The 16138-nt window shown below is 44.5% G+C and overlaps 1 protein-coding gene across 6 annotated transcripts in view; it reads left to right on the forward strand.

Annotated features, from left to right (window-relative positions):
* The window catches only part of TEX14 (testis expressed 14, intercellular bridge forming factor), a 188561-nt gene that overhangs the window by 107122 nt on the left and 65301 nt on the right, over window positions 1-16138 (forward strand). For 4 of the 6 annotated variants that reach the window (XM_085876591.1, XM_085876593.1, XM_085876592.1 and 1 more), the window contains one exon: window positions 217-334. The exons of the other annotated variants lie outside the window; for them this stretch is intronic. In XM_085876591.1, coding sequence (XP_085732717.1) covers window positions 217-334 — 118 coding nt within the window. The remainder of the gene's footprint in view (window positions 1-216; window positions 335-16138) is intronic. 6 annotated transcript variants of the gene reach the window in all.

A 16138-nucleotide genomic window follows, 5' to 3' on the forward strand; every position in this document is an offset into this window, starting at 1 on the left:
ACGATTGAGAAGTAGGAAGTTATTTTCAAGGAAGTTGTGCCAATCCCTCCTCTTATTCCCCTTTTGCTTGTGCATTAATAGATAAATTTCATATACTTTGGTGTAATACTTAAATCACTGCTTTTATGTGAGTTAACAATACAGTTGTCTTCTTTTATTACCTCGTTGTTAAAATATAACTGATCTTTTTAAGGAACTTACTTTCTGTACAATCAGGCCAGCATCAAGAAAAGTACATGCTGCTACTCTGACGCAACAATTCTGCAGGACATTCCTTTGTCACGTACCACACTGCATACTGCTGCCAAAAGTGACCCTTTTAACATCTGTTCTGGTGGGTATCTCAGGCTTCCTGCCGAATATATTTAGGAGAAAGATAAATGCTAAGTTGTACTCATTATTGCATTTATTTGGTGGCATATTATTAGCTTGTCTACGAAGCCTGTTTTTCTTTATTAACTTGCATGTCTAACACAAATCAGAATTAAGCAATTGGTTCACTCTGTCTGGTTGTCTATCAGTCTACAGGCAGTGCTTGGGTTACATAAGGTCCACTTGTGTAAACTCGACTTCACGCAAGCGCCCATTAAAATAAAAAAAAATTGAGATTCGTCAATTATTGACGTTGCTTTTCATGCGGCCCAGTTTGGCACTACTTCTTGTCGCATGTGCAGGGTCTCAGTGCGGACCCCATGAACACCTTACACTTGACTCTGGCTCTCACGTCCTGACTGAAACTGAAACCCTCTGCACTCGCTCCCTTCCTGCTCCTCGCACAGATGTGGCACCGGTGTTTCCCCATGGAGCAGTGACATCACTCGCGGTGTGTATTTAATGTGTCTCCAGCGACGGTGCTATCGGATGTGGGAACGTGAAATTGAAGGTGTGCAAGGGCAGAAGGCAAAGAAATAAGGAAGAGAGCGAAAAGACGGAGACGGAAGTTGCAGAAAAGAATGAATAACGAAGACGAATGGTGTGATGAGAAATGACTCGGCAAAGCGCAAAGGAGAGTGAAAGAAAGAACGTGAGCAATGCAACTACTCAATGAAATGTTTGATTTTGACCAATTTCCCAGAAAATGTCTGCTGTTCTTCTGTTTCAATCGGTTCATCTGACCATATGCTTGTTAAAGTGGTCATCTCTCTGGCGGTTATTGGAGAACCACTTCAGCTCCGGAGAGTCTGGCATTTCACTCAGGCTGACTGGCAGTGACTTCAAGCAGCCATCAAACTTCTAGACTGGTCTCCCATTTCTCTTCTTTCCGACAACTCATCCTGGGAATTCTTTCAAAGAAACTTGCTCTCTCTCATGTACAGATTTATCCCATCTCGTCTTCAGTTGTCCTACCCTTCCTCCCGCCCATGGTACACCGAAATGTGTGGCAGGGCAGTTGTCGAAAACAACTTGCCTTCACCTCATGGAAGGCAATCCTACTGGAGGCACTCTCATTTCGTTCCACAAAGCTTGGAACAAGTGTGTGTCCACCCTCAGGAGAGCCAGAAAACAACATCTTTCTAATCTCAAGTCTGAACTCTCAAACCTCTCTCCCTCCTCCAAATCCTGGAGGTGTCCAATCAAATCTGTTTCTGGTGTATGTTCCCCCTCCATCCCCTCCCTTACCTCAAATGGCCACACAGCTGACACTGCACATGGAAAAGCTGAATGCAGAAACTCCATGTTTGCTAAATTCTGTGTCCCAAACACATCACTTTCTGTACCCACCTTACCCAGTCGCACCCAGCTGTTCCTGGACTCTATTTTCTCATGATAAGATGGAGAGCTTGCTGTTAAACCTCAACTCAGATTCTGCAACCGGTCAAGAGGGCATCATCCCACGTGTCCTAAAATCTTGCTCTGCTGCTCTTGCTGACCCTCTCTCTGTTCTATTCACCCTCTCATTTGCTCAAGGTCATCTGCCATCTGCTTGGAAATCAGCAAACATTACTGCTCTGCACAAAAAATGTGCAAAAATATATCTGTGCAACTACAGACCAATCAGCCTTCTCCCAATCATCAGCAAGGTAATGGAATCCATCATTGCTTCAGACATTAAATCTTTCCTCATCTGCAATGGCTTGATTTCCGATCATCAATTTGGATTCAGACCAGGTCACTCTACCCTGGACATGCTACTTCTGCTTTCCCAGCAATGGATGGAGCTACTCAATACCAGATATGAGAGAGCCACATCCCTAAACATATCATGTGCTTTCGATTCGGTCTGGCACCCCGCTCTGCTCACCAAACTCTCTAGCTATGGTACTCTAGCTATGGTATAGCTATGCTATGGTATTTTTCTCCTGACAAGGTGGAGAGCTTGCTTTCAAACCTCGAGTCAGATTCTGCAACCGGTCCAGACGGCATCAGCCCACGTGTCCTCAAAGCCTGCTCTTCTGCTCTTGCTCACCCTCTCTCTGTTCTATTCACCCTCTCATTTGCCCAAGGTCATCTGCCATCTGCTTGGAAATCTACTAACATCACTGCCCTGCATAAAAAGGTGCAAAAACAGATCCCTATAACTACAGACCAATCAGCCTTCTCCCAATCATCAGCAAGGTGATGGAATCCATCATCGCCTCAGATATGAAATCCTTCCTCTTCTCCAATGGCTTGATTTCCAATCATCAATTTGGTTTCAGACCAGGTCACTCTACCCTGGATATGCTGCTTCTGCTCTCCCATCAATGGATGGAGGTCCTCAATGCCAGACAGGAAATCCGAGCCGTATCCCTGGACATATCACGTGCTTTTGACACAGTCTGGCACCCTGCCCTACTCACCAAACTCTCTTCCCATGGTATTCAAGGCCATCTCCAATCATGGCTCGCAGACTTCCTCTCCTGTCGCAGTCAACGTGTGGCCCTAAATGGAGTTCTTTCATCCCCTCTTCCTGTGCAGGCTGGAGTTCCTCAAGGTAGCGTTCTGGGCCCTGTTCTTTTTCTGGTTTTCATCAATGATCTCTCGGACTCTCTGGAAAATCCTCTATTTCTCTTTGCCGACGACTCCACCCTCTGCCGTACCATCTGTCATCCCTCAGACCGGCAAGCAGCAGCTTCTTCACTCACTGCAGATCTGGATAAAATCACAAACTGGTCCAACACGTGGAACATGTCTTTCAATCCAGACAAATCTCACACTCTCACTATGTCTCTTTGAAAGGACCGTTTACAAAACCCCCCCATCCACTTTCTCAACAATCCTCTGGAAGAAGTCTTTTCTTTCAAGCTTCTAGGTCTCACTATCTGCCATGACCTTTCCTGGGAAAGTCACATTTCCAACCTCGCCTCAAAAGCCAGTCGCCGACTGGGAATCCTCCGTCGTGCTAAGTCTTTCCTCGGCCCTCTTGAGCTCCTGACCACTTACAAAGCCTTTGTCCGTAGCCTGATGGAGTACTGCTCTCCTCTCTGGGCTGGTGCTCCTGCCTCCCACCTTTCTCGGCATCACGCTGTCGAAACCAGGGCATTTAAGATCATCGGCATCTCCCGCAATGAAGCTGAGTCTTTGGGCCTCTCACTCAATCACCGCAGGTTGGTTGGTGGTCTTTCTGTCTTCTACCGACTCCTCTCCAGCCTTGCCCCCCCTGCTCTCTCTGCGATTTGTCCCCACCACATTTCCACAGGGCGCTCAAGGTCCGCCAACAACCCCCTTCTGGTAAAACTACCAAAATCACGAATCACTGCTCATCTTCACTCTTTCATTCCTCTTTTTTCCCGCCTTTGGAATAAACTTCCTCACTCTATTCTTTCCCATTCTTCCCTCCAGGCTTTCAAAACAGCTGTTCACCACCACCTCTTATCTTCCCCCATCCAAATCCTCGATCTTTTCTACCCCCGATAATCCACCCAAGCCCTCTTCCTTCATTTCTCCTGCTTTCCTTCCTGAAAGTTCCTGAAATGTCCATCTTCTCTTCGCCATGTTCCCCGTCCCATCCCCATCCCTCTCCCTTCCACAGTTCACCTAATGTGTCTGTTCCCCACTGTTTTGTCCCTTCCACTCCCGCCCCTCTTGTCTCATGCCTCCTTGCTGTGAGTTGTGTGTTAGCTCTCATACGAGCCTCGACCAAGGTATACAACAAAAAAAAAAAAAGGCAATCTCTACTCATGGCTCGCAGACTTCATTAATGGCCACAAGTTGACTGCAACAGAAGAGGGAGTTCTTTCATCCCCTCTTCCTGTCCAGGCTGGAGTTCCTCAAGGCAGCGTTCTGGGCCCTGTTCTTTTTCTGGTTTTCATCAACGATCTCTCCGACTCCCTGGAAAATCCTCTTTATCTCTTTGCTGATGACTCCACCCTCTGCCGTACCATCTGTCATCCATCAGACCAGCAAGCAGCAGCTTCTTCCCCCCCTCTGCAGATCTGGATAAAATCACAATCTGGTCCAACACATGGAGCATGTCTTTCAATCCTGACAAATCTCACACTCTCACGATGTCTCTCTGAAAGGACCGTCTGGAACGCCATCCCCCTCCACCCCCCCCCCCCCATATACTCTATGAACATGCGCACTCACCGTCGAGCAATTGCTTCAATATGTCTGTCAGTCTGAAAGTGAAACAAAGTTGAAAAATAACTTTTCATGGACATCATAAAGGATACAACCAGGCACGAATGACTTCTTGGTTTGTGTGCAGCTCAAGGTTGCGGGGTGGCATCATTTTCTGAGGGCGGGGCTGTGCCACTGATGCAATGCCCTTTGCTGGTTAGAGCAGGAATTTGGTTGAGGCATTATCGTTCACCAACTCTTCGTGAAGGACACCATTGGATATTTAACATCCACCAACGAATGCTGGCGGATGGGACGCTCATTTATTGTTCATCTAAGGGACGGCACACATTGATGAATCACCCTGCCTGTGAAACACTGGGATGACAGTTTGTAGCTGTGTCGATTCAAACCCAGGATAGAGCTTAGAGGTGCACTCGGCTATCCTGTCAGCCCATGAATAACTAATGTAACATGTTAAATAAGGTGGTGTAAAAGTGGGTGCATCAACAGTGGTAAACTTCCGAATAAATGTTTTTTTTTTTTTTTTCCTACAACCCTTAATATTTTTTTTTATTTCATTGAATTATATAAGCGAACACCGTAGAATACAAATCACCTTGTTTGCACTTCCAAAAGCCTTCAGTTTAGCAGTATTTGGCCAAAATATTAGGCCATCTTGACCAATCAAATTTGCCGCCTGCTCTGAGGGTGGACTTTGCTGCAGATTCAGCTCTGAAATGTTCTGTTTAACCCATCGGCTTCATATTGTTGCCATCATGCCTGTTAGTCGAAGTTCATGAACAAAGTTAACATAGATCGTGCTCGGAAACGCAAAGCAAGAGTTGAAAACACTCTTCCCATATCGTTTTTCTCAAGACTGTGTTGGGTTAGATGTTCTATGAACTCCCTAATTACCTCTGCCACTGAAGGTGAAGGAGGTTATTTTTTTCACCCCTCTCTGTCTGTCTGTTTGTTTGTCTGTCTGTGTGCAGGATATCTCAAAAAGTTGTGGATGGATCCGGATGAAATTTGGTGGGCAGGTTGGATGTTTGATACGGATGAACTGATTAGGTTTTTGTGAAGATCCGGATCTGACCACTGGAATATTTAAAGTGATTCTTCACCATTGAGAGATAGGGCCAAAAATGATATATAGCATGATATATCAAAAAGTTGTGGGCGGATTCGGACGAAACTTGGTTGACAGGTTGGGTGTGTCGCAAGGACGAATTGATTCGATTTTGGTGAAGATCCAAATCCGGATCTGGATACGATAATTATTTAATTTCGAAAGTGATTCTTCACCATTGAGATATTGGGCCAAAAACGATTATATGGCATGATATTTACCTCTGCCACCGAAGTTAAAGGAGGTTATGTTTTCACCCCTTTCTGTCTGTTTGTTTGTGTGCAGGATATCTCAAAAATTTGTGGAAGGATCCGGATGAAATTTTGGGGACAGATTCGGTGTGTGACAAGGACGAACTGATTAGATTTTCGTGAAGATCTGGATCTGGATCCGACCACGAGAATTTTTAAAGTGATTCTTCACCATTGAGAGATGGGGCCAAAAACGATACAGTACTGTATCACATGATATCTCAAAAATGGATGGGCCCGATATGTTCTCGTGGATCAGGCATTAATAATGTGGTGGAGGTATGCATTCGACCGAGTGCCCTTCTCGTTCAAAAATGTATTGGGCCCGATATGTTCTCGTGGATCAGGCATTACGTGGCAGAAGAATGCTCTCTACTGAGTGCCCTTCTCGTTTCTCCTGCAATTTCTTAAACACTTCATTGCAATAGTATGAATATTGCTTTTGGTTTAATGTTAAGCAAGGTCATACTTTTGACAAATCTTTTAATATAAAGGAGACTGTGTCATTGTACTCATATTTCATTTCATTGTTCTTAAAGTATACTCAAATTGCGTTGTTTCCTCCCTGCTGTCATGTTTTGTTGATATGAGTGGGCATCGACGTTTTCTGACGATTACCTGAAATTAGCAATTTTAAGGCTGTGTGTTGTGGTTTAATATTTTCATCACCTCAACTAAAACACAAACTATAATCATGGGCACAAGAATAAATGATTTATCTTTCCGTGGTTGGTGTATCAAAATTGTTATTGTGGTGGGTGTATCTTCATGATTAATTTTATGCACAAACCCTCGGCTCATGGAAAAGCAGGCAGAGGGTGGATGGCAATGCACTGATCCATGGATCAACAAGGGATTGAATAAATATGAGGAGAGAGAAGAGGAAAGGAAACATGGCAACCTGAAAATATATGCTGACGTTTAATACGAATAGAAAAGATAACAGGTAGAGAAGGAGGATGACCTGAGATCGTAATATACTGCCAACTTTAAGCCCTTGAGGGAAGGGTACAATTGCACTGACTGAAGAAGGAGGTTCTACAGGTGGGAAAAGAGAGGAACAAAGGAGTGGAGGTGAGCAGGTGAGCAATAAGCTTGGATTTTTGGGAATTTCTCAATGAGGGGGTTGCTGGAAGAACATGTGTGACCTGTGAAGACAGGTGAGTGACAGAAGGATGAAATATCAGAGGGAACAAGACAGGAAGAGAGGCAGGTGCAAATGGACAGGCCAAAAACCCCCTCTGGTTTGAAAGAGCAATTGGCCTGATGCGTCTACTTCTTTGTGGGAGATGCCAATGATGTTTTGCGAGCTTTAGATTTCACAAAGTACACGTACAAAAAAAGGACAGGTGTGAAGCGCAAACACCAGCCTTGAGGAGACAGCATTACTCCATTGAGTTATGGGCAAAGGTCTTCAAGGCTTTGAGAAAATAATATTTACCAAGGAAGGATTTGGCACAATGGAGGATGCCAGTCTGCAGCTGCATTTGGAGGTGAACTTTGTGAAGATGGTTCTGTCAAGGAGAGGTTTCAGCTGACGGTGAGGCCACGAAGGTCGAGAGAATTGATTGTGGAAATAGTGAAGTGGGTTTATTTTATGACCTTTCTGGAGAGACAGGGTGAATGCAAAATTTTCCTGATTGACAGACTTTTTTTTTTTTTTACAGGGGTTAGACAAGTATTTGATCCTTTCCAGGTCAACAGGGAATGAATCCGCCTTAGCTAGTTTGTCAGTGGGATGTGAAATTACATGGTATAATGTGAAGTTATCTGTGAAGAGGAAAAGAGAATTTTACAGACCATCGGAAAGGTCATTAATGTATACGAGGACAGTACTGCCAAAAACGCTGTCTTGGAGCACTTTGGCCTCTACTGAGAGGATTCTGTTGAGAGTTTTACCCGAACTGCATGAGATGAGGAAGTCGATGAGCAAGGAAAGAAAGAGGCCGTATGTCCCACAGGCAGAATGCCTGGCAAGCAGAGAAAAATAGCAGCATATGCAAAGTTCCATGGTGAGATAAACAAGTATGTCTCTTGTGATCCATAAAGGTAAGCATTTACTTCATACGTTCAACAAGTGCATCATTATTATTCTTTTTTTAGATCAACTTTGAATTCATTTATTGACTTAAGCCAAGTTGATTGGAGAATAGCAGGTACAAATGTGACAAGATTATGTTCAAAGAGACATTTTGTGATTCAGCTGTGATTCAAAGTCAGCTGTGATTCCATTTATGGTGATGGAGGGGAAACAGCACACACCAGATATAGACTTTTACAAGATGCCATCAGGACTTTGAAAAAGGAAACAGGTTTGAGTTTGGTCTTATGATGTTTTTTGTCACCTAATGATGGACACATGCTTGTGAGCCATGTGGTTTCCCTATGTATGGTTCTCCTCGGCATAGTTAGTCCTCCATGATGAGAAAGCAATTTTGTATTTGCTCTTAGGTTGGCAGGATAGCCCAGAGTTATGCACATCCACCTCTGAGTTGTCTAGCCTGGATTTGAATCCTGACCCAACTACGAACTTTCATCCTGGTATTTTACTTGGAGGGCGATTCATCAATGTGTGTGCAGTCCTTTGGTTGGACATTAAACTGGCTTTCTGTCTATGAGAATTAGTTGATGGACTTTAAAGATCCCATGGTGTCCTTCGCGAAGACTAGATGAGCTATTGCTGGCACCCTGTCTAAATTCCACATTCCTGCACACTCAGTTGAGTATCCTGCGTCAGAGTGCGACCCATCTAGGATTTGTAACCTTATACTTGCCAAATAAACTGCTTCGTAGGAACCAACGTTCTGTACAGAATATTGTGCACAACCCACCAACCCTTCGCCCTTCGATATTCCAAGCACTCGTGACGTTTGATGATGATGACATAATATTAAATACTTGTTGCATGGAATTACAGTATTTGCATGAAAGAAGACAAAGTACATGCACGCATTTTCTGCTAAGGGACAGTAGTACTCCATTAAAACGTTGTACACAAATTTAAGCCATATTTAAATCCCTGATAGTGAGTGGTTCAATAACATGGTTATTATTTATGCAGAATTGTCCTGCTATTTTGTGTGAATTACCACTGAGTTTGATAATACCGATAGAATTCATATTGTTTTGCTTGTTTGATTGCATTTAACTCTTTGATGCCACTGGTACTTTGAATTTGTGTGCCTTTCAGTCTCTTGATGATTTTATGCTTAATAGTTTAATTATCTATGCCCAGTTTACAAACGAAAATTTGTCATTCGACATTTAAAATTTTCACCAAAAATCAAACAAAAGTTGAAAATAAGACTGGCCATATGTAAAATGGCTGTAAATTTGAAAATTTACAATGTGACACTCACGAGTCACTCATTCTTGAAGGAATCCAACATATTGTGACTCGCTCGACTAAATGCGCAGTTACAAGGAATAAACCCCCCCCCCAAACATTTTTTTGAGAATACTGTATCCCAAAAATTACCATTATAACTATATTGGGTCTAAAATTAACTTGCGATAAAATAGATCATAATACCCCCTGATTGTATTTCATAGTTTGTTTGTCTTTTATAGTTAATAGAAGTTTGCATTGGTGAAGTCAGTAAAATCTCCATGGTGGCCACCAAAATGAAATTGGTTTTCTTTTCTCGACATGTTAGTAAGCAGTAATAGCGCCATATGTTGCATCATAGCAAGATAATCTTGCCGAAAAAGTGTTCAGTGCATATTTGGACATTGTAATGAAAGGTTGCTCTATCTCAGCATGAAGTCTTTATTGGCCCATGTTCACTGAAGGAACACTTAATTACCTACACCGTCATAGGATTGTTTCTCTGTGAGCAGGATATCTCAAAAGGTGAGGACGTATTTGGACGAAACTTGGTGGACAAGTAGGGTGTGTGACAAGGACAAATTGATTCGATTTTTGTGAAGATCCAGATCCGGCCTATCAGTGGGATAGAAAATGTAAACTGCTCAGCCTGGCAGAGGTATGTGCTCCACTGAGTGCCGTTGTAGTTCAGACTGATGCATTTCCATGTTTCAACATGACTTATTACCGTGTTTGTTGAATTCAGGTCAGGTATGGGAGCAGCGCGTCGCTGTGCACTCTGCTGGTACTCAAGGGGCCTCCGTCTGGCCATCTCCCAGGCAGATGCCTGGCCCATCACCATTTCCTTGAGATGCTGATCAACCTGCTGCAACCACGAGGCATGTGGTCGGCCCATTGGCCTCCTCCACTCACGAGGCTCCCTCATTGAGAGAATCTGGTAAGCAGGATCAGCGTCAGGAAAACAAGCAGCCACATGTCCATACAGCCGCAGCTGATGCTCGCGGATGCTGCAAGTAACAAATCTCATTTGAGTCTCTGTCAGCAACTGCTCACTGGACACAAAGTCCGACCAGCGATAACCAAGGATTCTCCCAAGACACCTGGTACCAAAGGAATTGTCTCCGTCTCAGATCCCTGGTCAGAGTCCAATCTCACATCCATAGAGCAAGACTGGAAGCACAAAGGACCTGAAGACTCAGACTTTCATCCTCCCGCACAGGTACCGACAGCACCACACCCCATGATCCAGTGAATCCATGACTCCCCAGGCCTGGCCCAGATGTCTGTTGACCTCTGGCTCTCAGCCAGCAGACATGAATATCAATGCCAAGGTAAGTGAATCTCTCCGTGACCTCAACATCCTCGCCACAAACAGGTACAGACAGGAGAGCAGCATCCAAGATGTCACTGAAAGCCTGAATCGTAATTTTGACCCAGGAAACCCGGAATCCCAGCAGCTCCGACTCCTCGTTCAGCACCTCAAGGGCCCCCAAAAGGATATCGGGTCTCCGCAAAGATGACTGCAAAATCAAGCTTAGAGATTTTGACATTCACAAATGATGCACCGCAGCTTGATCTCTCTGACATCCTCTCCAGAATCCAGTTCATACAAGTACTGAAAAGTGTGGGGGCCAGTACACATCCCTGACGAACTCCAGTAACAACTGGAAATAAGTCAGAGATGTTATCACCACATCTCACAGCACTCTCAGTATCAGAGTATAGTTCAGACATCAGATTGATCAGTTTTGGTGGCATCCGACGAAGACCAATAATCCTCCAGAGGGCATCCCGATTCACAGAATCAAACACTTTACAGAGATCAACATAGGCTGCAAGCAGCCTCTGCCGAAGCTCTCGTCTGCGTTTGGTGAGGACCCGAAGAGCAAGGATACGGTCCATCATTGACCTTTGGTATAAATTGTGACTGCTCTGGATGCTGGTGCTCAAGCAGATGGTGACGAACCCCATCAATAATTATCCGAGCAAAGACCTTGCCCAGCACTGAGAGCAGCGTTACCCCTTGGTAGTTGTTGTCTTGGCAATCACCCTTCCCTTTTCAGAGAGGAACAACAAGGCCCCTCTTCCAGTCAGTTGGGATGATGCCTGTGTTCCAGGCAGAGCACAGAACTGCATGCAATGACATGAGTACAGCATTTCCACCAGCCTTGAAAAGTTCAGCAAGGATGCCACAGATCTCAGGAGCTTTACCCATTTCAACCGGTTCACCGCAGCCTGTTTCCACAAACCAAGGTGGACCACTGTTGATTGGAGGGTCAGCAATCGGTATTGTAACACCCTTGACGTCCAACTCGACAGCTGGTGGATCAGCCTGGTACAACCGCTCAAAGTAACTGGCCCAGCGGGCCTTCACTTTGGACTCCTCTGTCAAGAGCGCACCACCCTCTGCTCTAACTGCAGTACACCGAGGGACGGTCTTGGAGGAACGCAATGTGCGAATTCCCCTGTAAGCAGGATGAGAATCACTTGACCACAGGTGATGATATACCCCCTCACAGATTCCTCGCACATAGGGCTCCTTGTCCACCCTTGGTGCACGTACAGTTTTACGCCTCAGCTCCTGAAAATCTCAGCTCTGCCATTCAGCCTGGCCCTGTGACTCATTCAGCTCAGCTCTGCCAGTCTCCCTTGAGAGAAAAAAATTCTTCTTCGCCCTCTGGTGAGTTCCAAGACATCCACCGGCAACATCAGGGACAGTGGTCTTGAAGGCACTCCACATCCCTTCAGGATCCCCCCAAAGCGCCCAGACCCCCCCAAATCTCCACTCAGCCTGTTCGCAAACTCCTCAGCTATCCTCATCATTGAGCTTGCCAACATCCATCCTAGGCTGGGATGGTACCATTCTCCTGGATTTAATCTGCAACATCAGAGTTGCTACAAGTCTGTGGTCAGTTTTAAGGAACTGAGCACTCCAGTGGACCCTGCAGTTCTGGATCATCCTCCAGCAAACATTAAGGGGCACATGGTCAATCTCCTTTGCCACACCGCCAGCGTTGGAACACCAAGTCCAGTGATGAGCCTGTGGGTGCTGAAACCATGAACCAGCCACCATAAGTCCATGACTTCTTGCAAAGTCAAGGAACTTAGTGCTATTCTGGTTCAAAGTTCCAGACCCATGGGGACCAACACATGTCTCATAACCATCCCGATCAGTTCCAGTCGATGCATTGAAATCCCCCAAGACTAGAAGTGTATCTCTCCTGGGGCACTGATCAACCACAGACTCGAGCGTGGAGTTGAATGCGTCCTTCACGGTGAGATAACTCGCCTCAGTCGAAGCATATACAGAGACCAGGGAAATGACACCCAAGGAGTGACGAATCCTTAGTCTCATAATACGCTCGTTCACCGGTGTTACTTCAATTGTCATTGGAGTCAACTTATTGGTCACAGCTACAGCAACTCCTTGGGCATGGTAACCATCAGAGCGACCGGATCAATAGTAGGTGTTACCACCCACCATGATCTCGTCACTATCTGGTCTCTGAACCTCAGAGAGTGCTGCAATACCGATGTCTAAACGCTTGAGATCAGATGATAACAGAGACAGGTGATCATCCTCTCTACGGGATAGGACATTCCAGGCATCCACCCGAAGGGCCCACCTCAGGTTAACCCAAGGAGACCGCCGACTGGTGGACGACACCTCAGCACCACTCAGACACACTCTCCCGCAATCTTACCCGGGAAGGTTACCCCATGGTTTTCCTCCAATCATCAAAGATTGGGGGTCCCGAAGGTCTTGCCCCAATCCTGTCATCCGTTGAGCTGTCCAGCAAAGGGCAGCTGCATAGGAGGTACTCTCACAGAGTGGGTTTTCAGATTTCTTTTTGCTTTTCGTATGTTTTGCGGGATGAAGTGTTTAACGGTGGCTGGAGTTCAAATCCTGCCACCAACCTCCAAATAAAAAGTTTGTTGAATAATGACGATAATCTGAGCATTTTGATTGATGCAGCATGATGAAATCCCCATATTACAAGAGTTATTCTTGATTTTTGCCATGAAACTTTTGACAATCCTGTCATTTCTCTGAAGTTGCCAGATTGACATGAATGTGGAATGACTTGGTCAACCAATGGATCTGTGGAATTTAATTGCAGATTTTTGGTGGAAGTTTGGTCATACTCTGTACCTGTTGGCCAACCTCTGACCCAATTAGGGTGTTGGGAACTTGTTCACTTATCCCACAATGTATATATTTTTTAATTTGGTGATCACACTCGCAAAAAGTCTCATGTACGTTTTGTGTGAGTACAATGTATGTATATTACATCTCTATCGTTTCTTCCTGTGTGAGTACGATTGCAGAACCAATGATTATCGATTGTAGAACCATTAATGTTTTGTCGAAGAGAAGGCATACATAACATACCCCATGATAAAATGAATTTTTGGGGTTTAAATTAAAATTTAGAAATCACTTTTAAAAATTAATGCTCTGATAATACCAAAAATCCACTCGCTCGTGGTATTTCACAAAGTAGTAATACGTGCTCCCTCTGGGAGTTAAATATTGTGTCAATGGCCACTCCCTTCGGTGGGGCTCAGTGGTTAAACTGATTACACTGTTCCACATGTGCAGACGAAAATTATGTCATCTCCCCACTCTCAGGGGGCGGGGGATTTATTTAGTGCCCATCACCTGACCCTGTATACCCCAAGCACATAGGCAAAAGTTAGTGTTAATCGGTCAAGCTGTTTTCAATTGTATAAGGTTGAGACATAAATATATACAAATAATTCATAGATTTTTTTGTAAGATTCTTTACATATGACTGTTATGTGTTGCATGATCTTCAATGCATTGCTAATGCTGGAAAAGTTTTGATGTGATTATATAACAAATTGTTTATTATTTAGATTTTGTAATGTTTGTGGAGGCGATATGTTAATTGTAAATATGGAGTAGATAAATAGGCAACATGAGTGGTTCTTTTGTTTTTGTAATTATGATCGAGGCTTGTGGAAGAGCTAAAGCAGAATGGAAGGGAACAAAATGGAAAGGGGGAAAAACCAACAGCAGAATGTAAGTGAGAGTGATGTAAGTGAGAGTGACCGAATCCTATCCAGGTTCCTCCTGATGACTCCATCTTTGCTCTTTACTTCTTTGGGTTCCTTCTTCTCTCTTTCATCTCTTTTACTCTATTCTCTCTTTCGTTATCTATCTCTTAAAGGACAAGTGAATTCTTGCAGAAAGTTTTCTGTAATGTTCACTTGGCTGCGCCTGGATGGAATTGAGGATAGTGGAGTAGCGGCTGAAACCTGAATCCTATCAAAGTTCCTCCTGATGACTCCATCTTTGCTCTTTACTTCTTCGGGCTCTTTCTTGGTCTTCCGTTTGATCAAGGGGAGGGTTGGGGGGAATGAAGGACACATGGGGGCGAACCAGCTGCACATAAACACAGTAAGAAGAAGATGTGGATGAAACAGAAAAGGAACAAACCAACTGACAACTCACAAACGAAAATGTGTGAGGGAAAGAGGAAAAAATGAAAATAATGTGGAAAAGGGAGTGTTTTGGAATGGGGTAATTTGCGGTAGAAGACATGAGTATGGATGGGAATAGTGGTGAACCAGCTGTCTTGAAGCTCTGGATGGAAGGAATGGGACTGAACAGACTCGGGAAGTTGGTTCCACAGGCATGAGAAAGAGGAACAAATGAGTGGAGGTGAGGAGTGAGCCTGGATTTTAGGAGTTTAACAAGAAGGTTACTAGCAGACTGTGTGCACCTGCAGAAACCTGGGAGGGACAGAGCCAAGAGAGAGAAGAGGTTGCAAGACCAGAAAGAAGGCAGTAGAATACAGAGGTCACCAACCTGTCCGCAACGTGAATGAAACAGACCGAGACACTCAGCTTCTTCATATGATTTTTGATTTTGAGAGCCTTGCTTTGTACGGCATCAAGAAGGGCAAGATGTGGAGCAGGGGCACCAGCCCAAAGTGGAGAGCAGCATTCCATCAAGCTGCGAATGAAGGCATTGTAGGTTGTCAAAAGTTCAGACTGTCCAACGAACCTTGCACGACAAGAGTACCCAGTTGGTGGCTGGCTTTGGAGGCCAACTTAGATAAGTGGTTTGCAGAAGAAAATAATGACTGAATGTGAGGCCCAAACGTTTGAGTGACTGCACTTTATCATGAGTATTGTTAATAAAGTCAATGGCAGGGTTTTCCAGATGGTTCTTTTGGAGAGGCAGTGCGAGTGTAGGATTTGTCAAGGTTGAAAGACATATTCCAAGTGATGAACCAGCACCTGATTCTATCAAGGTCTGCAGAGAGGGAAGAAGCTGCAGCCTGCCTGTCTGAAGAATGAGAAATGATACGGCAGAGGGTGAAATCATCAGCAAAGAGATAGACAATACAAGATTTTCAAGGGAATTAGAAAGATCATTGATGAAGATTAGGAACAAGATTGAGGCCAAGACACTGCCTTGGGATGCTCCAGCCTTGACAGGGTGAGGAGATTAGAGAATGCTGTTAAGAGCTACATACCTTATACAGGAGTGGGGAAATCAGTGATCCATGAAAGAAGGTAGTTTTGGATGCCATACACATGTAGTTTGGAGAAAGGTATAGTGACAGACTGTATCAAATGCTTGGGATGTGTCTAGAGAGACGGCCTTGAATTAATGTCTGAGATTGAGGACTTCCATCCATTGTTGGGAGAATAGAAGCAGCATGTCTAAGGTAGAATGTCCATGTCCAAACCAAGCTGATGATCTGAACTCAGGCTGTTGGAGAAAATGAAGGATTTTATGTCAACTGCAATGATAGATTCCATGACCTTGCTGATAATTGGAAGCAAGCTATAAGGCCTGTAGTTAAGATGATCTCTTTCTGCAATGTTAGTGGCAGTGATGTTTGTTAACTTCCAAGCAGACAGAAATTCCTCCAGAGAGAATGAATGAGTGAACAGAGCAGAAAGAGG

This window comes from Eptatretus burgeri, chromosome 4, assembly GCF_056783735.1.
Source record: "Eptatretus burgeri isolate ZD-2024b chromosome 4, Ebu_testis_v1, whole genome shotgun sequence".
In the NCBI taxonomy this organism is placed as follows: domain Eukaryota; kingdom Metazoa; phylum Chordata; class Myxini; order Myxiniformes; family Myxinidae; genus Eptatretus; species Eptatretus burgeri.